General features: G+C 47.1%; 1 protein-coding gene across 5 annotated transcripts in view; it reads left to right on the top strand.

Annotated features, from left to right (window-relative positions):
* LOC133505567 (receptor-type tyrosine-protein phosphatase delta-like) overlaps positions 1-22722 on the top strand; it is a 219288-nt gene that overhangs the window by 128338 nt on the left and 68228 nt on the right. For all 5 annotated transcript variants that reach the window (XM_061828705.1, XM_061828704.1, XM_061828703.1 and 2 more), the window contains 2 exons: positions 7708-7869; positions 22285-22430. In XM_061828705.1, the coding sequence (XP_061684689.1) occupies positions 7785-7869; positions 22285-22430 (231 nt within the window). In that variant the 5' untranslated portion in view covers positions 7708-7784. The remainder of the gene's footprint in view (positions 1-7707; positions 7870-22284; positions 22431-22722) is intronic.

Raw genomic sequence — 22722 nt, 5'->3', positions numbered from 1 at the left:
TTGTGTGGTGGGAAAAAAAACGATGGGTCCGTACCGGCTTTTTCATTAATAACGTGCCAACAATCATGCATTTCATGACAGTGGCACTTTAATATATATTATAACGAACATGGTCATCGGTCGTTTCATAAAGGAAACGAGCAGTTAGTCCATTTGTACCTGCCAGTTGAAGCCACCTGAGGGCAAGAGAGCAGCAGTCCTTGCCGCTCGCTGTGGCGGCGGAGCGGAGGGGAAACTAAGTCACCCCCTGCGTGAAGGCAATTAAAAGCTGTCACGGCGCCATGATGTAATCAGCTGACATCGCCACAGACGTTGACGTTGGCTTGTGCGCCACGAAAGATCAATGCCTCTCTCGACTCGCTCGTACGTGTCAAGGGGGGATGACAGGTTGTCAGCGATCGGTATGCAACGGGAACACACGCCTGCGTATTGCCAAAACCACCAACCATGTCCTCGTTTCGTCAATGTTGAGGTTTGCTGTTGGTCAGTCTCCCGTGATTGTGTTGTCTTGTCAAGTGTGAAAGTGGGTTGCTCTCTTTCGTGATTATAACGTCAACGGCTGCTTTGTTTTGTTTTTTTTTCATAAAAATCGTTGTGATATCTTCTATCCGTCAGTGGAATCTTGGTATGGAGCTCGTAATATAGTCACTGTGTGAACCAGCAAATATGCAATTCACATTTTGGCATTCGTCCTTTATGCTGTGGAAATTGTGCAGAAATCAACAACAGGTTTAAAAGCATAAAAATGTCAGGTATTGCTAGCACAAAACCCATTTAGAATAATTAATAATAATAAATATTCACAACAGTGAAGAAACTATTGCAAGTTCTCCCACTTCGAATTCATGGAGGGGTCTGAAATTTTCATTGTAGGTGCAAATCCACTGTGAGAGAGATGATCTAAATACAAAAATCACAATGTAGGATGAGCGTATTGTGAGATTTGGGGGAACAACCTCTTGAAGACGGGTCGTGGCTCAGTCTTTCGACATGACAACGACCCGAAGCACACGGCCAGGAAAACCGAGGAGTGGCTCCGCGAGAAGCATATCGAGGTTCTGGCGTGGCCTAGCCAATCTCCAGACCTAAACCCAATCGAAAATCTTTGGAGGGAGAGCTGAAGCTTCGTGTTTCTCAGCGACAGCCCAGAAACCCGCCTGACCGAGAGAAGAAGATCTGTGTGGAGGAGTGGGCCAAAATCCCTCCTGCAGTGTGTGCAAACCTGGTGAACAACTACAGGAAACGTTTGACCTCTGGAATTGCAAACAAAGGCTACTGTACCGAATATTAACATTGGTTTTCCTCAGGTGTTCAAATACTTATTTGCAGCCGTATCACACAAATCGTTCATTGTGATTTCTGGATTTTTCTTTTGAGATGCGCCACCTAGCATGAAAATTTCAGACCCCTCCATGATTTCGAAGTGGGAGAGCTCGCAATATAGCAGGGGGTTCCAATATTTATTTTCTTCATTGTATGCAATGCTTAAGAAGTACTTCAATCCCTCCCAACGGCCGCCTTCCTTGTGATCAGCCATCTCGCTGGCCGCAGACTGAAAAAGTAAGAAAATCAAGCCCCGTTTTCCCAAACCGCACGTGACGCAAACACGAGGAGCTTTCCTCGCATTTGTGTGCTTCCATTGCGTTTCTTCCCGAGTTCAGCGAGGCACTTCGCGCAGTGTCCCGACGAAAGGAGCTTATTTCTCCTGCAAAATGGAGTGCTTGTAAAAAGGATTGGGGGGGGGGGGCAAATGATCCAAACGCGTACGTCAAACTATTCAGTCATCACTTTCCTTTTTAATGGGAAGTTGCGCACAAAGATTTCCTGCTTCCTGTTGTGATGCAACAAATCCAAGTCGTCACCACGTTGACGTTTTCTCTTAGTCAGCCGCTGTTCCAACATGGCGAATAGAATATTTGATAAGTGTGTCTAATTGCATTCGCCGTCTCGGCTTTGGGAATCGCAAATCAAATTACGACGCTGAGCGTTGTTTATTTTCTTTTTTTTTCTCGCGGCGCGCGCTTTTGCCTTAAGCTACTGCGCTTTTCAGAACGGGGTGTTTTTGTCCGCATCTCTATCTCAGTCGGGCCGAACGGCGCCCGACGCTTGCCCCGGTCTCGTCGCGCTCTGCTTCCAAACCTCGGCCCACGCTTTCCTTTTCTGGACTCTCCTCTCTTCGGCGTCTTCTTTCAATTGCACTGATGTCATTGTGAATCTCGCACCTAGAAATGGGAAATTGAATCCGATCTGCTTCAGTTTGGTGCGGAAAACTGCGGCTCGTGGTTGGCTGTATGCAAAAATCACTGAATGAAAGTTAAGAGCGCATATGAAGACATATCTGCAGACGTTAATTGGGATTTTCAGTGTTACATTTAAAGCACTGCCAAATTTAAATCATGTCCATCCACTAATGGGTTTGGTTTGTTTTAAGCACGACTTGAGTTGTTTCCATGGAAGGTATTGCCAAGCAAGAAACATTTTACACGCGGACGCGGATTCGGGATTTTCACTTCCTCACTGAGTGAACCGCCGGAAGGTGATCGCTAACACCCCCGACGGGGCAGAGATTTCCGATCGCTGGAGGTCAGCCGTATCGGAAAGGGATGGCCGGAGGCAAGACGCAGCACCGGCAGTTATCGGTCCGATTCAGCGTCGGAACTCGTTTCCTGTTTTCAAACGTTGAAGCAGAGCTGGCGAGAATGTCTGATTGAACAAAGCCAAAGATGGGAAAAGACTCCGCTGGGCCTGACCTCCGTGCAGGCCTCTTTGAACAATATGACACCGCCGTGTCATATTTTTCAACTGGATAATACATTTGATACCCTTTCTGGCTTTGCGCAGTACGGCAGCTGCGCATGCATAATCGAGCGCGCGGCCGAGTCGGAGTCTTCCTCGAGATCGATTTTATTTTCCCAAAAGCTCCACAAACAACCGCGTGAGCATATTTGTGTCCCAAAGTGCGGCATGGTCATCCAAAAAACTGCCACAGAGTTCCCGGTCAGGTTGAACATGCCTGTGATTGATTACGCCGTTTGCTCTGTTCCAGAAGCTTCTTTTCTGGACACCACCAGTGGGTGAAAATAACGTAAAATGCTTTGCAAAAGAGACCTGGGAACTACAAATTAACTCCACAGATGGAGAAATAGATTAAAGACATTTCAATACACAGAGCACAATGTTGGCTGCATTAACACATGATGAACTCATATTCTGTCACTCACTGGGATTGTTTGTTCACATTGATAAGTTAGATGTAAAATAATCCCTAACGTTAGGATAAGTGTAGATTTTGTAGAAAGAAGCATACTGCACATTCAAGCCGATCAATAACGTGCTGCCCGGTGCTTCGGAGGAGGACTTACAAAGTCGATGTCTGTGATGGTCTGTTGAGGCGAGTTCTGTAAACTTTGAATTTGTTGAAATTAGGGGGAGGGGTGGGGGGTGGGGTATGCTGTATTTCTGCAGAACGTGTGAGATTATGTGTCAAGAGCGGGTTCCAACTCGGGGTGACGGGTCTGGTTAAGGTCAAAACAAATGAGCTTGACTTGACTCCTCCCCCTAAGCCCGAACGGAATGCACGCTACTTTTGAAAGAAAGCGTCGCAAGATCAAATGTGTCAGCAAACGTCTTCCGAGCGTTGCGTGGTTGAACGTTAGCTTGCGTTGCGATCGTCTTCATTTAGCGTCCCAAATTTGTACCGACGCTTTGACAATTAACTCGGGTCTACCGCGACTCTACTTCCAGTGTTTTGTCGCAGTCATCGGCGTTCTGCGCCGAGTCCATTGCAGCGGGTACGAGGGATCGAATCACGTTGTACTCTCCCATATTCAGTTTACGGGCGAGCTGTCATGTACAGGATGGAGAGAAGACGCTTTAGAATGTCCTGTTCGGTTTTGTCACGACCCATCGGTACGGAGGGAGGACCCAAACGCAGGACTCCGGAGACGCAAAGGTAGTTCGGTAAAAGTGTTTATTCGGTCCAAAGTCGGGGATCAGGCAGACAGTCAAGTGGGGCAGCGGTAATCAGGACGTCGGGCGTAGAGAGCAGGTTCGCGGGCAGGCAGGGGTCGGTGCACGGAAGATCGAACAGAGAAGGCAGGCGTATCAAAGGCGGAGGTCGGTACACCAGGGTTGACGATCAAGAGTACGGGAGTGCAGGAACGGGGCATGAGTTGCAAAGACCAGTCGTGCCCTGGGTCCTATAAATAGCGGGGTGAATCAGCGAGGATGAGGCACAGGTGTGGGCCTCCTAATCAGCGCCGGTCTGCTGGGACCCGGCCAGCCAGGGCTGGACTGGAACGTTCGACCATGACAGCTGGCATCAAAAGAGTTCCTTTCAAGTTTTCGTACGCTTAATTTGTACACTATATTCCATCGTAGGGCCGCGCTCCTCCCACGCTGCCGTTGAGCCGGGCTTTGTTGTGTCGCAAACGATCGCGGAGTTGAGCGCGAGCGACGTCCGGGCGGGCCCAACGTAGAACCGAACGAAAGAATGGAAGTAAGCGAGCTCGGACGCAACGGGAGGCTTCGAGTTGGGCCTTCGCCGGTCAACGATTGCACAGGCCGCCGTCTGGCCGCTACCGGGCCGATTCGCACTCCTCTTCGTTGCCTGTTTGCCGTTTTTTTATGCCGACTGCTCTCTCTCTCTCTCTCTCTCTCTCTCTTTCTCTGTTTCTCTCCTTTTCTCCCTCTCGGTATCTCTCGCTCTCTTTCCAGCCTCCGTTATCTCGAGCTCTTTAATTAGCGTGACACGCTGTGAAGTGAGATACTAAATAATGCAGACTTTTCCAGTGACATTAAATAAGCCGGCGTGATTAGCGGCCACACACACAAGCACAAAAGATGTCGGCCTTGTGTAACGTCTGCTTTCATTTTGCGGAAGATAACGGGGACAGTAATTGGAGAAAATATACATGCAAATGACTGTATAATCGAAAAACATTTTTCAAACAAGCCGGGTGTTTACTCTGTGAAATTGTTTTTGTAAAGTTTGCTTCTGAGGAATATTTTTGGAAACGTGTCAACATATTTTCAACTCTCAGTAAGAGCGTTCTCACATGAACGTCGTACCAAACGTGACTTTCATGTCGCGACGTGATTATTATTGCCTGCCTGATGTGAGTGCGCAACAATTGATTGTATGTGTGTTCACAATACTTTTTAATATGAAAGGAATTGTTGTATAATCTTATATTACATGAATACTCAAGGGGTTTCGTACATTTTTGAAGGTGTACACCAGGGGTGGGGGAACCTTTCCAACTGAGAGAGCCATAAAGGCCAAATATTTAAAAATGTAATTTCAAAAGAGCCATACAGTGTTTTTTTTAAAAAACAGAGTCCAGGTGTATTGGCGCGTTTATGTAAGACCAACACTTTTAGAGGCCAATAAGTCTCTGAATTCTTTGAAATAACATTGTTATGATGTTGCTAAGCAATGATGACAAAAATTACTTATTCCCATGAATGCAACAGCTAGTGCTGCACGTTTTGTCCGATGACGGCTTTGGACTTCATACATCGTCAGATGAAGCTTTGCGAAGGCGTTGAGAGTTCCGTCCGTTCGTCGTGAACGTAATTCAATTTGATTTGTCATCGGGGCGGTACGAAGTTGAACAGTTCTTGCCGACAAAGGCGTGTTTTCAATTTCTCTGATTATCTCGTCTTTACGGGAAGTTGGCAAAATGTTGATTGGCAACGTCGAGTACGAATGCTTTGGCATCCTCCCATCCTCTGATCGCAGAATAACTGTCCCCACAAACGCTGTCCATTCTTGTTGAAAACTTCGGTGCTTTGTCAAAAGCCTTTCCATAATTAGTTGTTCCGACACGATCCACGTTTTACACCCTTCTGCATCTGTGGACTACCACGCAAAAACTACGGCAACCCCACGAGGCCAAAGTGTCTCTGCGTCATTTGCGTTGCGCACCGAACTACGGCGACTCCACTCGGACAAACCTTCTCTAGCCGACAGAAATGTACAGTGTGTCGTTATGAGGGCTCGGCGAGCCACGTGCAACCACCAAAAGAGCCGGTTATGGCTCGCGAGCCCTAGGTTCCCCACCCCTGGTGTATACTGCATATCATCAGTTGTATTTCTCCAAACGTCATTTCGCGACAAAGTTGGATTGCGGGATTGCGCTGGAATCCTTTTTACAGTCGAACTTGCTGTCAGACAAAAGCGACGGCGTGCATTCAAAATGCGGCTTCACATTCTTCATCGGTCAGGCGGAAATATCAATCCGCTGGAACGCTGTTCAAAAACAAAGTAAACAAAAAGGAAACGGAAACACACATGCATGTCCGCGACCACGGCGGCGCACCATCACATCTCGCTGTAGTAGTGTAGTAGTAGTACTACTACAATCCAGGATGACTCAATCCGTGTAGGCGGGGAATCGAGGTTATCCCAAAGCAATTGTTTCACAGCAAACCGAATGGAAAATCCGCTGTGGCTTTAGTAGTTTGTCGCTTCGGCTTGCAAGGGATGCTGGGATATTTTGGCCGCCGCTCTGATCTGGTCCCCGCCCCCTCGCCGTCGTTTTTTTTTTTTTTGTGTGTGTGTTTGTTTTTAAAATCAGAAAGCTCGCAGACGAGGGGCTTGAATTTGGGCCGCCACTGGTTCATCATCCGATGATGGCGGGCCCCTTTCGGAGGCACGTTCCCGTAAGTGCGCGGAAAAACGAGCGCGTCCATTATGTGGCGTGCAGGTGCGCCGGGAGGGACGACAGAGTCGACACCCAGCTGCGTGCGTGCGCATATTTGCACCGTTGTCACTCTGCAAATGCGCAACAGATCATTAAAAACAAACAAAAAAAAGGAAGATACTCTTGCATGCAGCTGTACCAACCTATCCACGGACTGAGGGGAAAAATACAAAACCATGCATAAATATTGATGATTTTTTTTTTTTTTTTTGGTTGAGGGGGGGGGGGTCCTCTTTCTGACTCTCATTCAACGCTGTCGTCTTCTGGAGCGCATCAGTCATCCGTCGTGTCGCATCGCGTCACGCGACTCGCTCGAGCCCTGGGTTGTGCGACACTCGAGACGTCGCCCGACTCGACCGATGCCAGACAGTCGGCGACTGCCGACGCGCAGACGGGACTGACCGAGGGATGATGAGATCGAAAGCGTCACGTGCAACGCTTTAAATACGCGATGCAGAAAAGCCAGAGAAGCAGCAGCAGCAGCATGCAAGGAAGGGGGGATTAAAAAACAAAAAAGAGAGAGGGACCTCGCTGCTTCGAGAAGGAGGAACAATGTGTGCCACACAATCTGTCTCCTTGCCATCGCGCATCCCTCCCGCTCCGGCTCCTCTGTTCCTTGTCATCAATCACGTTTCTTCTGCAGCAAAACGCTCGCGTCGTGGCGTTGCAGGTTGAACAAACTGAGGCTTCGGTTGCCAGCGAGCGAGGTGCCCGACTGCCGTTTTGAGACCCAAAGTTGGGGAGTTGGTTGAGGTTCGGCGGCTATTTTGCAAACGCGCACACACGCCTCGGGCGCAATGTGTGCTCCTGATAAAATGCGAAGAGGAAGGCAGCTGCATCACTGGAGTCGGAGGCCCCGAGGGAATTCGCACACATTCCAGAAACGTGTGTGCATACGCGCGCACTTTATCCGTTCCCCATCGAAATTTGGGGTTTGGAAAAAAAAAAAAAAAAAAAACAAACCCGTGAACGAGTGCATGATTGTGTCTGTCCGTTGCAGGTTGTGAGGACTTGCCCCCATCGTCCCGCAGTCGTCGCCGCACAGTGAGGCAGTGAGCCGACGGAGGATACAGCAGCATGCGCGTGTCGACGTATCCCACGATGCACTCTGCCGGCCCGGGTCTGCTCCTCCTCAGTTTCCTCTTCCTGGCCGACGCCGACTGTGAGTGCCGGGCGCAAATCGGTGACGCTCCGTCGAATGCGTACGGACGAATGTGGCCGGAATCGGCGCCTTTTCTTCTGTTTTTTTTTTTTTTTTTTTTTTTATCTGTACGCTTCGGCAAGCGGGCTTGACGCGAGGCCAGCTGTTTTTGTCCATCCCGGTATTACTTGGCACGGGCGCTCAGAGCGCATATGGCAGATCAGATCATTTTGCCGCTGCTCGTGTGATTGCGTTGACGCTGTGTGTTTCTGACCGGAAAATGTGCCCGCTCGTGTCCGACCGACGTGCACTTTTTGCTCAGGCAACCCACTTCTTACTTTTTCACGCATGCATGTTGCCCCGTTAAAGTATTAGGACGCAATGTTGGCACGCAACCGCAAGTTAACCAAGTTGTTCATCTCGCGATACAAAGATTATCCTCAAGTGTGATTATCTGCACGAGACCACAAATTTATTTCATATATTTCAACTTGCTAGATGTCTTCACGCTTAGTTTGACAAGCACTTGATTTTCGCATTATGTTCAAATTGCGAGTGGCTTATAGAAAACAAACATTTCGTGTTTCCCAAACAAGAATTGTTCCATTTTGAAACATGCCACTATATTCAAATAATCTAAAATGTACGGCATAAGGCGGCACGGTGGATCAGCTGGAAAGAGTTGGCCTCACAGTTCTAAGGACCCAGGTTCGAGTTTGCAGGTTCTCCCCATGGTTTCCTCCAAGCACTCCGGTTTCCTCCCACATCCCAAAAACATGCAACATTAATTGGACACTCTGAAATTTCCCCAACGTTGTGATGTGACTGCGGCCATTTGTCTCTATGCGCCCTGCGATTGGCTGGCGACCAGTTCAGGGTGTCCTGCCCGTTGACAGCTGGGATAGGCTCCAGCACGACCCCCGTGAGGATAAGCGGCTAAGAAAATGGATGGACGGATGGACGTAAGTTATGTCGATTGCACAAAACACAACCTTCCCAATAATCAGTTCTTGGGATGAAACAGTTTGACTTGCCATAATTCATATCGTTTCAAATTTGAATTAGCACTACCGCCGTGTTTGGCGCATCGTTTCTTCTCCCACGCCACAATATCCAAAACATCAGAGAAGACACAACTCCATCAAAAAAAAAGATGGCATCAGACGGTTTTGTCACATTGCAAAGAAACGGAGCTGGCGCGTCGTCCACGTTTTGCAACGACTGCAAAGATTCAAACTCTGGCCGTGTCAAAGCCAACATTTGCGATACTCCAACAGTTGCGCAAATCAGCTTCAGTTCACAAATTGTATCCATTCACGATGGCTTGTTTTGACTTTTCAGCCGTTTTGTCCGAGAAAGTTTCAGTCAAATTCCAAAGGTTCTCCTTTTTAGCTCTTTTCAGGTTTCAAAAATGTCATTTGTGATGAAGCTTCTTTTCCCTGCGTAACCCATCATGTCACGATCGAAAGTAGCAGACGCCACGAAACCTCCGCACAAACATGGCCATAAATTTCATTCACAGGGAAAAGCTTTTCATCAGCTACCTGCCGTACTCGTAAAAGATGGATCGTACCATCCGAGGGTTTGTTTCTCAACACTTGACGAGAAAGAAAGAGCGCGGCAGATATTTAAACGAAACGATGTGAGCTGGAAAGCGCCCAACGCCGGGATGAAAATGAAAATCTTGAACGAAGGGATGTGATTAAACGTGTTTAGGAGAGACTTTCAATGTTTTCAGGGCCCCTGACGTGAGATCTCCCGCGTTGCAAAACGAGCGCGATTGCAAAAGCAAGACGCGCTTGCTCGAAGAGACGCGTTGGCCACAGGCGACACTTTGATCGACGCCGTGTCAGCGTGTCAGGGTGGAGATTAACTCCGACGATTCCTCCCTCGTAACGTTAGCCGTGAAACGGGTTGACTGATTTGGGTTGAGACTGCGCATTAAAAAAAAAAAAAACAACAACAATAATAATGTGCGATAAGGACGGCGTTGGGGATGCTTCAAAGATGCAATAAAAAAATGGGAGGGCAGCTTGGAGGGCGACGGAGAAGAGACAATTAGATGAGTGAACATCTGGCAACTATTAATAATAGATTGCCGTTGGCAAAGCTGCATTCTGTTTGGCTAATTATGTCACGGCTTAATAATCACGGCAAAGTCCGATGCGAGTTCTGCTGTGTGAAAACCGAATTGGAGCCCGGCTTTGTGGTGCCTCCGTAGCGGCGAAAGACACGCAAACAAACAAACAAACAAAAAAAAAACAAACCGCGTGCCGGAGAAAGGGACGATTTGGGCCAAGTACGTCAGTTATTTTGCAAGTGGTACACGATTGTCGCGTTGCAAAATGATTACGCTCGTATTCCTATCGCTGTTTTTTTTTTTTTCGTTTTGTTTTGTTTTTCTGAGCCTGATCCAATTTGTCTTGGAAACGACGTAATGAGCATGACTTGCCTGTTTTTTTTTTCTTCTTCTTCTTTTGTTTTTAACTGTGTTCTCTGGCAGTACGCTATCACATATAGGATGTGTTCCAATTGCATTTCCATTTTATAATACAGTAAATCCCCCAAATATTATCTATGCCCTCCATTTCATTCCCATTGAAAGTTTTAAAAAAGCGTACGCATATCCAGCTTTGAGAGCCAGTGCTGTAGTTTTTCTGTTTGTAGTCGAGCGAAGTGGTTTGAGCCTCAGCATGTTTTGCTGGATAAAAATGAAAAAATAAAGCGTCCTTGAAGCAGTTTTAGTAGCGGACGGTGACCCGGAGCCCAATAAAAGCACAGCCATCAACAAACGTTCTTGTTTCCCTCTCGGCCTTCTGCCCTCCCGTCCCAAGTGCAAGTTGCCGGGTCGGCCCGGGACGCTCCGCTCATCCATCAAAACCGCGACGGTTCGGGAAGCGTTTGTACTTGGTCTTCTCCTTTCCTATTTCCTCTTATCCTGGCGCGACTTTCTCCTGCGATCTTCGCCGGCTTCTTGCCGCGTTCCCGTAACGCGCCGAGAAAGGGACGACGGAGGGTCGGGGGTTTCTCCGCGTCTTCGCTCTCGCCGCACGCGACGTGCGATGCCGCTTTTAATGTCAACAGCGGACGCCGCGAGGCTGCGTTGCCGGGCCGCTCGCGTCGGCACGTTTTCGGTATTTGTGTGCAGGATCTTAATCTGTCGCTCACCTTTGCGAGCGGCGTCTCGTGTTCGGCACACAAGCTCTGCGCGACTGCACGCCGGTGGACTGACGGTAATCGGCAATCAGATGGAAGTGCATCCCGTGCACGTATCGGAAAGCGTCGGATGACACGACAGATTCTAACAATGCGCTATGGGACGCATCTATAGAATCATTTTTTTTTTTTTTTTAATTCTCACATTTCCCGATTTGACTTTTCTTCCTTTCACGTGCCACCATTGGGCTTTCTGCGGGCGCGTGTATGCAGATGACATCTATCTGGTGGATTAAGAGTAATGCCCTGATCCTGTCGCAAACTAGGCCACCGCGCCATGTTGGCGGCGAGATGCCCTTTGTGAGGACCGCCGTCTCTCCGTCTGTCGCTCAGACAAACGAGCACACGTCGTTATTTCTTCCGGCCCTGTTTTTGCTTCGACGGGCAACCTGTTGTGGTCTACCTTCGCCCGCCTGCATGAAACAAAAAAAAAAAAAAAGAAGAAAAGAGGCCCCTGTGAAAAGATCCCTTCGGAGTCGTGGCAAAATATTGCCAAATGCTTTAGTAAACAGACATGAAAACTAAAAAGTGTGATACATTTCGGGGTTGCTTTTTGAAAGTGTGAAACTCACTCTATGTGATTCAACGCTTTAGTCGTCCCCGAGACAGGATATTAAATTCACACACCGTTATTGAACCCTCTGAATGCAGTTAGCCGATCCGAGACGTGGACGCAGTACGTGTGCGGAATGGTGGATCGACTTGATCACCGTCCCCTGCGCTGCAAGAACCATCTCACAGCATTAAGACTTTTATGAAGATTCTCACCAACTCTGAACGATCCCTGCACAGAAAAATGTATCGCAGACGTTTTTTGGGGGGGTGAGGGGGCCATGGAAAATTGTCAGTCATGTGCTGGATGGTGATCGGGACTTGAACCTGTCATCTCCTGGTCCCAAATTGTCCATTCCACTTTTCTGCATGTGTAGCTATCGATATTGCAGGTGTCAAAGTCAAGGCCCCTGGGGCCAGATGTGGCCCGCCACATCATTTAGTGCGGCTGGCAAAAGGAATGTCAAAAGTCCATGATTCTTGCTAAAATCTGAACCAAAAAACAAAGAAAATTGTCATATGTAATGACCAATTTCTACGAGCATTCCCCTTTTTAAGCTAACTTGATCAATAGTTGAGGAAACTGTTATCGTTCTGTTTTCAAAACTAGTCATCCCTCGATTTGTTGCTTATGAGTGAGCAGCGGACTTCTGCGTTGTGTAGTTTTAAAGACCACGTTGTGACACAAGATTTGTCTCGGAGGCAGTCTTCATTTATTTGAATCCGCTGCCTGTGAACGAGGCGAAGCAAACACTTTGGAGTTTCTGTAGCATCAAGCTAGGACCTAGACAAGTGTCACAAATGTGTTATCCTCTATACATACGATACATACAATAATCCTCAGCCATGATGTAACTTACCAAAACACATGATCGAAAAGAGGAGCGGTGAAGACGGTCGCGGGACATATTACGTGGGGGTGCGAGGGCAGTACTTAATTGCAACGTTCCACTCAAGGTTAATATGTCGGGCGACTATTTACAAATTTTGCGTGATTATAAACAAACTAACAAGCTAACTCTGTTACATATAACAGAATATGAGGTATGGTTCCGCTGTCATAACGGCGCTCTGAGGGAAACTGAAACAAGAACGTGGCCCTCGACAAAAATGGATTTGAAATCCCTGCTGCATTTTTTAATGTTATTTTATTTTATTTTATTTTATTCGTCATTGACCGTACTAGTAGGTTTGTGTTCAATAACGAAATACAATTTGCACTCGTAGCGCGGCCGATTGAGCCGTCAACATTCAATCGATGCGGCAGAACTCCGCGACGCGGCGCTTGACCGGGAGCTGAAAGCTTTCGGGGTCACCTGTCCACACTGACTAAAGCATTACCTGGCAACGCTGAGGAGCCCCGGAGTCAAGCTGCAAATAATAGCCGCTTTGACAGGAGCCTCCCGAGGTGGCCTCCGAGTTTGTGACACTGTCATCCCCCCCTGAGCATTTTGTTCACGGGTCGGCTTGACAACGCGCACAAATAATATTTTTGGAACTGCACAAGTGTGGAGGTCGGGACGACTCGTATGAACGACGGTGGAAATGTTGAGCGCCGTCCGTTCTGCGACGAAAAGTATTTCTCACGTCATGAGCCCACGAAAGAAATGTTAACAATCGTTAAGTAGAGAACGCTCCAAACGGTGAAAATTCTTTTCTCGACCCAAACGTTACTAAGAAGTGAACACCATCCGTCACGCGGAGCCGCCACGTTCGCACTTTTGTGCTTGGAAAGTGAGTCCCCTCTCATCAAAACACCTTGCATTTCACTTTTTCACATTTATGTCACGCAAAAGCACAAATAAGTTCGTCGCTTGATAATGCAGTTCACAGTTGTGAGGTTTGAGGTTCGAATCTGCGCTCCAAATTTCCTGTGTGGTTGGTTTTTTTTTTTTTTTTTTCCCCTTCCACATTCCAAAAACGTGTCGAATTGGCTGTGAATGTGCGCGTGCTGTACTCTGTGTTTGAAATGACCGTAGTAGAAATAAAACGACTTCTTTTCCATCCCTCAAATCTCAGTGAGGTGACGGCGTGCCAATGTCAGCCCGTCGCACAGAGCTCTCGGTTGTGAGTTTGCGTGTAATACTTCGCGGCGTATGATTGAACGTTTGGACTCGTCTGTACTGTACATAAACCCGGAGTCAAGAGATTAGATTGCAAAAAGCGAACAAACGTCCTCTTGGTTCATAGACGAAGACCGTCGGGGTCGCGCGGGTCACGGGGTCCTGCCGGCCCCCGAAGATCGGATGAAGGGTGTGAAACCCGAAAGGCCGTCTTTGATCAGCGTGGTCTGCTGGTATTGATTGGGATTACCCGTTGATGTCACGCAGACCTCGGAATTTAAAACACTTTGAGACCCCCGTGGTCTCCTATTTATATTATTTAACGTATTTTACTCTTTAAATGGTCTTGTTTTGTTTCTGGCGGCATTAATTGGAGGCTCTGAATTGCCCATAGGTGTGATTGTGAGTGTCAATGCTCGTTTTCTAGCCTTATTAAAAGTAACCAAATTATTTTCATGAAATATGAAATGGTTTTCGCAGTCTCCCCCAAAGTGTTTTCATCATATTGCACGCTACTTTTAATCCTCAAGCGTGACAATTTCTCCCAAAGAGAAAAACTGAATTTGGATATCAAACGCTAATAATCTCAATTAAGAACCAAAAACACAGCATCATACAAAAATACAAAAATGTATCTTATATTTTAGTCTTCTTTAATAGTCAAATCCAAAACAGGACACAAATTATGATCAGCGCGCACAATAACAAACATTTGTTCAATTTCTGACGCTGACAAACTTTTTTACAAAGTGTTTGGCCAATATCTTTTTTTTTTTTTTTTTTAAAGAATTACAGCAGTGTTCCGAAAGGAGGCGTGTTTTAAAACAACATCTTTGCAGTCATCTTTCATCGTGGAGAATCTCTGAACTCATTTTAACGTTTCATTATGAGCATAGTGCAAAAGTGGCGGACCGGGCAGAGCCCAAAACAACGAGTACATGTTGAGAACATGGCCATAAATATTTCAAACGTTTTTTTTTTTTTTTTTTTCAACAAAGTTGCCGTGTCCGCTAGTGGCTAGCAAAGGAGTGCGTTCGGCCATGACTAACAGGAACTGACTGATGCTCGCTCACGGTTATCTTAACAGGTGCGGCTTTCTGCTCCTTAGCATTAGCTTAGCTTCGCTGTGTGCCCGCCCGTGAGTAACGCGCTGCGACCACTTTTCTTCTTCACGGGAAGCCACTTGGTGACCCAGTAAAGTTCTGTCCCCGGCGGACCAGCCCGTGTTTGTTTCTGGTGACCTGTGGAGTGGAAAGGAAAAACCACATTTGATGAATTCCTCCCCTTGTGTTCCTGACAAATTAACCCCGATTAATTCGCCACTTGCCAGACCTCGAGGCGGTTACAGCGGGTAAGTGGCGTGCTAATTAGTTGTACGCTACTACCAGCAGGACAACATAACAGGACTGTGTTATTTATAGTATTGTTGTTTGGATTATTGTTTCATCAACCGGAAGTTGTACAGACATGCACGCAAACCAGCAAGTACGCGCACAAACGTGAAAGTAATTGCTTTTAAAATCGATAATTCTCATTTGAGCGAAAGGCAACTCAGATTCACTGCCCGACAATCTCTTTAATTTGAAATGTATTAAAAATGTTGGCAATCATTCTGGCAGTCACCTGGATATAAATCCATTTTCAGTGCCTAATCAGCCTGTTTTGGCAAATGTTTCTAAACAAATTTGAGCGCCGCGGGAGGATAATAATTGTCTCTGCGTGTTTAATGGCTCCAGCGATCCAATCGCATTTCTCGGACGAATGCGAGCAGCTGATAATTTGCTCTTAATGTGTGGACTTGACGTGAACGCGTTGTGCTTCCGGCGAGCCCTCCCGCCCACTCCCGGGGGCGCTCCATCACGGCTCCACGTTTGGCCCCGTGCCGCAACGCGTCTGGCGAGCTCGTTTGCGGAGTCATCCGCTAACCGCCCACCACCGCGTGCCGCACTGTGCGACGGGATCTTCCCTGGCAAGGCCCGCAAATGACTCATTACGTGAGTAACGATCGGCGAGAGCCCACGCGTACCAACGCGGGGTGCGAGTCGCGCTTGCGTCGAAGGCAGCCTTTTCCGATGCAATCGAAACATCCGACGGAGAAGCATAACAAGTTCCGTTTCGATTTCCACTTCAAGGGAAAAACTACAGGGCTCTCGTCCAAACGTGACGATGTGCTTGATTTCGACCTGATCAGCGAGATCAATAACCAATTATCCCCCCTCGTCCTCTGAGGGATGATCCAGAAGTAACAACAAACGCACATTGGGGATTATCAACCGTTTGTAAATGTTCGGAAACCTTCAGCTCCTTCTTACAAATGCGAGAAAATGAAATGCTTGACGATTTTCTCTCAAGCCGGGCCTCCTCGCGTTCAATTTATAACTTCGTTGCAAACCGGATCAGACGGAATGGCTCGATTTTTTTTTTTTTTTTTTTTTTTTTTTTTTTTTTTTTTTAAATCCCCGCTGGGGCCATTTATCTGAGGGTTTTTTTTTTTTTTTGGTTTGTTTTTTTTTTTTTCGGAAAGGACTCTCTATTTTGTAACTTTAACAGTCTGACCTGCAAAATAAATTATTTGGGAAAGAAAGCCACAAGGCTCGGGGAGCAAATACATTTCGCATTTACGACCCTCTTTAAGACAGGAAGTGAGTAGAACCACTTTCAGATTTTCAGATAATGTAACGATGGGTTGAGCTTTGACGCTATTGCGGTATCCAGAGCTGACTTCTGTGCATCACGAGTTGGACCCATTTGCTCTTCCTTCGCTTTTCACCGACCATCAAACCAGTCTGCCCTTCGTACCCTTGTCAGTCGGCGTAGGCTGGAATCAGAATGACCTCGCGGTCTCTCTGGCCCTTCATCTCTCATCGTTTTCCCTCGATGTCACTCTGCTCAGCCACGTCTGTTTGGAGGGCGCAGCAGTCCGACGAGGGCTTCCCACACTGAAGTCTTCCCATCTTCTCCGGTTCCTCCCGGGAGGGGAATTTTTGCCACCGCCAAGAAAGAGTCTATCTGAAGGGTCCTTTGTCTGCCGACTGGACGTGGCTGGAAGAGCTCACCGGGGAGGCGGCCGTCCCGCAGGAATACCACCCGCAGAACACTTGAAGGGTCCTCTGAGCGGCTAAGTCGTGTGGCTCGCTACGGGTTACTAGCAGGAGTGCAAAGCTGGCCCAGTGTTCTACGAACAGAGCGAAAGCCACGTTGTGCCTACCTCAACTGACAGTCTTCTCCCCAGTGCTTAGAAACACTACTACGACTACTTTTTCTATGAGAAGCTGAGGAGTGCGATCTCCCCGTAGTTCCCCCGCCCATTTTTTTAACTCACATTTATCTTCATTTTCCATCCTTTAATTATGTTTTTTTTTAAATAATAAATCCATGCTCTGGTATGTCATGAACCTTGCGGGTTTATTTTCTTCCGTCTGCAACTCTAAAGCAGCAGCCCTCCGGGTTAAGAAAATGTTTTCCAGTGACGGTATCTTTGTACACGTTGCCCTTAGCTCAAAATAATCTTGCTCTTGGTCTTTTTGGAAGCGATACGAACGTGGAACCTTTATCGTCGCCGCGCAGTGAGCTGGTTATCTTGTGGAGAGTTTATCCAAGTGTTATATTTGTTACAGTTTACTGAATTAAATGAGGGGAAAAAACAGATATGAGGAGGCACGGCCACACCACATAGCACTCGGCTTTAATGCAGTAGCCGTTTAAGGAGCTGACTGGGAAAGAATCCTCAGTTCTGGGTCACTTCGGCGTTGTCCCCACCCCGGGGGGAGGTGGGGGGGGGCCCCGATACTCCCACTTTGTTAGGTTTTGGCTTGAAAGTGAAGCATTTTTAACAGGTTTCTGTCGCCTTCTGCATTCAACATTCCGGACCTAACGATTGAACTTATTGCCCGTGCATTCCTCAATTTTCTTTGGCTTTCCCCCACCAATCACGAGGTCAGCAAACTAAGGAGAGAGGCCCAGACTTTGCCCTCCCCCGCAACACCTTTCCAGGCCAGCCAGGAGGCTTCTTCCTCCCTCCCTATTGCATCCGATTCAAGATTGTGCTTTTCCCCATTTTCTATTCCAAAAGTCCCTTTCAGCAGTACGTATTATGTTATGCGCATGATTTTCTTCAATGAATATGATACGTCAGTCCCCACCCTTTGTATAAAACAACTTGTATGAATTCCATTCCTGGCGAGTTGCCACCACATACTCAAACAACAGACATCATCGTCATTTTATTCACTTGTTTTTCCTTTAATTTCCTCCACTAGAACCTGCAAACCAAGCCAAGAAAGCAGATAAATACTTAATGTTAATGAAATATGCATCTTGTTGGAGAAGTTACAAGGCTCCGGTCATTTCCAGAGTGATTTGAAGTTAATCACTACACATACAAGAAAGCCTTTGCAAATAAGGCGTCTTCAAGTGCCCTCCTCAGATTTCAATAATGCAGAGGATATCTGTGCAAAGTAATCGCTGAATGATTGTTTGGATGGTTCACTTGATTGTGAGGGCCAACATGGAAGTTGTACCTTTGACTAATGACCTCAAACATCTTGCCGTGGATTTTCATTGGAAATCATTCGGATTATTCATTGCTCTGAGATTGTGGACAGCGTATGACTTCTTCAGGAGTCTCCACTCTCGAAGTTGGACCTATTCGACAACCACTGATTGTCGACCACCCCCAAGGAACACACCCGCTGACTCCTTCTTCTTCTTCTTTCGGCTTGTCCCGTCGGGGGTCCCCACAGCGCGTCATCTTTTTCCATTTAAGCCTATCTCGTGCATCCTCCTCTCTAACTGTCCTCATGTTTTCCCTCGCAACATCCATCAACCTTCTCTTTGGGCTTCCTCTCGCTCTCTCTTCCTTGACAGCTCCATCCTTACCATCCTCTACCGATTTCCTCACTCGCTCGCCTCTGGACACGTCTCGTCTCCAAAACATCTAACTTTGGCGGCCCCTCTAATGAGCTCGTTTCTAATCCTACCCAACCTGCTCACTCCGAGCGAGAACCTCAACATTTTCATTTCTGCTACGCCCAAGTTCTGCTTCCTGTTGTTTCTTCAGGGCCACCGTCTCTGATCCGTACATGATGGCCGGCCTCGCCACTGTTTTATAAATTTCGCCCTTCATCCTAGCGGAGACTCTTGCGTCACGTAGAACACCAGACACCTTCCGCCGACTGTTCCACCCCGCTTGGACCCGTTTCTTCACTTCCTTACCACACTCTCCACTGCTCTGTATTGTTTGTTTGTATTGTCCACTGACTCCACTCCGCAATAAAGATGTTACAACTGAAGAAGTTTTTTGGGGAATTCAAGGTGAAACGAGTCTTCATTCAGCCTTTGTGAACCACCAGGGCCTGGCCCATTGAAAATCCACACAGGCAAAAGTCACACTTGAATTTTTGAACTACAGTCTGTCCCATGCTACTGATTATAATGTGGCCTGCAGCTCAGTTCTGATGGCAAATGAGAATCTTCTACCTTGGGATCAAGGTTTATCGCACATCTTTACTTCCAAAAGTTGTCCAGTGCAGGGAGCTGACTCTGTAATCCTCGCCATCTGCTGTGTACATCTATATGCCGACCTTTATGTAGGCCAACCTCCCTCCGAGCGTCCGTTGCTCGCGCACACACACGACGAGGGGAAGATTGGCACCGTCTAATTCCATGTAAATCTCTCGCTGCGGTACCACTCGGTAATTTCTCCCCTCGTTTCCATCTTGGGTCATACCGAAGAGAGAGAGAGAGAGAGAGATGCTCACTGCGAAAACCTCAAACTCCCTCTTTCAGGTTTTGCCTCGTCAGGCCAACTACGGATTTGACATCAGTCAAATATTAAATTTACACCGTTAATGAAGCGGAGAAAAGTGCAGCAGCTGAAGAGAAACGAAGAAGATAGCAAAACAAAGTGAGGTGGTGGCAAGTAAAAGTGGAGGAGAGAATTGAGACAAGACTAGCGCATACGGTTACGCTCCCCCTCCCCTCATTAAGTCAGTCAGTGTGACAGGAGGACTTACATAACACCCCAGAGATGGAGGGAGGAGAAGAAGAAAGAGTAACGAGGAGGAGGATGAAAGAGGCGGCAGCTGCAGAGCAGGGAAGACGTGATGGAGCGACGAGGAAACGTTCGGAGAAAGGCAACATTTGAGGGGAGACTCAAACAATCCAACGTCAGCTCGAGTATTTGAACGGAGAGGAGGTGGGGGGGAGGGCTCAAATGAAAAAAAAATGAAAAAGAATTGAAAGATTTGCCGTTGTGCGCCTCGACTGGCTTTACACTTTTTCATTTGTTTTGCGGGGGAGAGATTAGCAAGAGGATTAAGAGGGCGACTGGAGCGCTCCTCATCCTTTCTCTTCTCTCTGCGCTTTCGCAACCTCTCAGATTGGGGGCAGAAGCGTTTGCTCACTCGCTCCCGCATCCCGGGAAAGTAATGCACAGTTTGTACACATGCTTGGGGGGGCTGTGGCTACGGTCCCCCCCCCCCCTCCACGCCCCACCCACCTCCAAAGTCAATCAGGTGTGTCGTTTCAGATGAGTCAGTAAATGTTGAATTCGAGATGAATCCGTTTCATTCAGACCAGCAAAATGTCTTAAAAGCAAAAAAAAAAAAAAAAATTAACCAAGAATGATGGTGGACTGATAAAAAAACGGGTTGCTGAAATCTGCACTCATATTCCAGCATCCACACTAAACTAGGTCATTTTAGCAAGTGTGTTTTTTACTAGTTGCAGTGAATTTTGTGCAATAACACAAACTAAATTGGCATTTAATGCGGCTTCTGTATGTGCGCAGCTGTCCAAATTTCCTCATTTTTTGCAACACCACAATCAACAATCATGATAATAAATGTATTGTGCTCTGACATTTTCAAAAGAGAATACAGTAGCTGTGCTTTACCGAGAGAATATGTAACGCAATTGTTACTCCTGGTTGCGTCCACTGTATTTACTGTAGCATCTTACGGCGTTCTCCATAAGTCAGTAACCTGCAAACAGACTGCTTTATTGATTGATTTGATCGGCCAAGATCCTAAATCACAACCCAAAAAATTGCACGCTCACGCTAATAGACGCACGAAATCTACTCAGATGGCCGCTGATCTTTTTGAACAGGTGTAAAAGAGTAACGAAGAGGCGGATTTGAAAGACACTGGAAAAGTTTTGTCCCAGGCGTGCTGGCATGACTCCTTCTCGTGACTGCTCCAAATGCACCCTCGGATCATTGAAAACCGAACTAACGACACGCTGCAATCATTTTGCTTGTGACATTTCGAAAATGAGGAGTCGTCTCCACTTCCTGTCCTTTTGCCAGCGTTTCGGGAGATGTTTGTGTGCACCTTTCACACACGCGACTGAGAGGTTTCCAATCAGCCAGCGTAATTTGTCTGGTGCAAAATGTATCTACATGCATATACTGTACTTCCCTAAAAAGAAACTGTGCGGCAACTTGGGTAAAAAAAAAAAAAAAAAAAAAAAAAACAACCTAATAATAGTCATTTTGGATAGATGACCGTCACATCTGTTTGTCTCCTTTATCAAGTTTGCGGCCGTTTTTGCCTGTCGTAAATCGGGCCCGACTGCGTTCCACCAAAGCGTCGCTTGTTTGGGAGAAAGTTGAGCAAAATTTGCAATGGAAGCGGAGTGAACGATTTTTATCCTTGATGCGTTATCGGCGTTGCGCACTGCAACTGGATGCAGGTTGACTAGTCGACGCGGAATTGGCCGTTTCCTCCCGCCTCCTCTCGGCCGATTCCGATTCTGCTCTCCATCTGCGCGGCTCATCTTTGTCTTTATCTCAGCCGTTCTCCTGTTCTGTCCTCCCCACGCTTGCAACTGCCTCTCTGCAAAGCTTAGCCTCTCTGCCTCCTTCTTTTTAAACAGCAAAAAGCAATTCCTCTCCCTTTGTCAGGGCAGTTGGCACTAAGCCCTTAAGTAGGGATTTTCTGGTTTGGCGGGAATGCCATTAGGCAAGCGGCCGATGACGTGCCGTGACTGACGTGTCGAATCTTTTTGATGTCGTGATGTCACAATCCTGCCGAGGCAGTGGTTATGATATTGTTGGCGTCCCTAGAACGAGGGGGCTTTAGTGGTCATGTCAGAAGTAAGTCTTCATAAATCCTTTATGGCACAGAAATATTAAGCTTCTTTGGCGGTGCAGGGGCAGGGAGAGAAACACGGTGCAACGTGAACACAAAAAAATAAATAAGACACTTGCAGACACAAAGCCGACGCCCCACATACTGCAAACACGCAGCCGCGGTCGGACTTCAGGAATCAGTTTACGCTCTTGACGCCTACCGGGTTTCAAACTCTGTCCTACATTTTCGAGACTTGTGATCGAGTTCAAGTGACAAAATCGTTACGTGTCCCGATCTGAAACACGCTCGACACTGAAACGTAAGTGAAAATTGATGATTACTGCAGTAAATCAGCAGTATGGCAATGTGTTTGGTGCCTGGACGCAATTCAAAATCCAGTAATCCACTCAAGGATGGAGCTACAGTATGTGTAAATATGCAATAGAAAAAAAATTCAAAACATCAAAACAGCCCTAGTTAGATCTCACACACACAGACTGGTCTTGACCGTAATGTTTGCTTTCACGCAGCCCCGCCACGATTTACCCGAACCCCGGAAGACCAGACTGGAGTCCAAGGCGGGGTGGCGTCGTTCGTGTGCCAGGCCGCCGGCGAACCGCAGCCCAAGATTGTGTGGAACAAGAAGGGCAAAAAAGTCAGCAACCAGAGATTTGAGGTATGAGTTCCTCTGTACTCATCATTGACGATTCATTTTTTTTTTTTTGGTTTTATTTCATGTTGCAGCCAATGAAAACAGTCGTTCTCCAAAGCTTGTATCATGGGACGCTGGATGAAAAGTCATTTTGGTCGGCTTCAAAAAAGAAAACAACAACGAAAATTGGACAAAAAGGATAAATGTACACGAGAACCTGTCTTGGATTCGGGATTTCAGGAAGATGTTCACCTCATTCAAAGACATTTACGATCCACTTACACGCCTCATAAAGTATACGTACACATTTTTCCCC

Source organism: Syngnathoides biaculeatus, chromosome 9, assembly GCF_019802595.1.
Source record: "Syngnathoides biaculeatus isolate LvHL_M chromosome 9, ASM1980259v1, whole genome shotgun sequence".
Taxonomy (NCBI): domain Eukaryota; kingdom Metazoa; phylum Chordata; class Actinopteri; order Syngnathiformes; family Syngnathidae; genus Syngnathoides; species Syngnathoides biaculeatus.
This window is presented reverse-complemented; position numbering and strand designations above follow the sequence as displayed.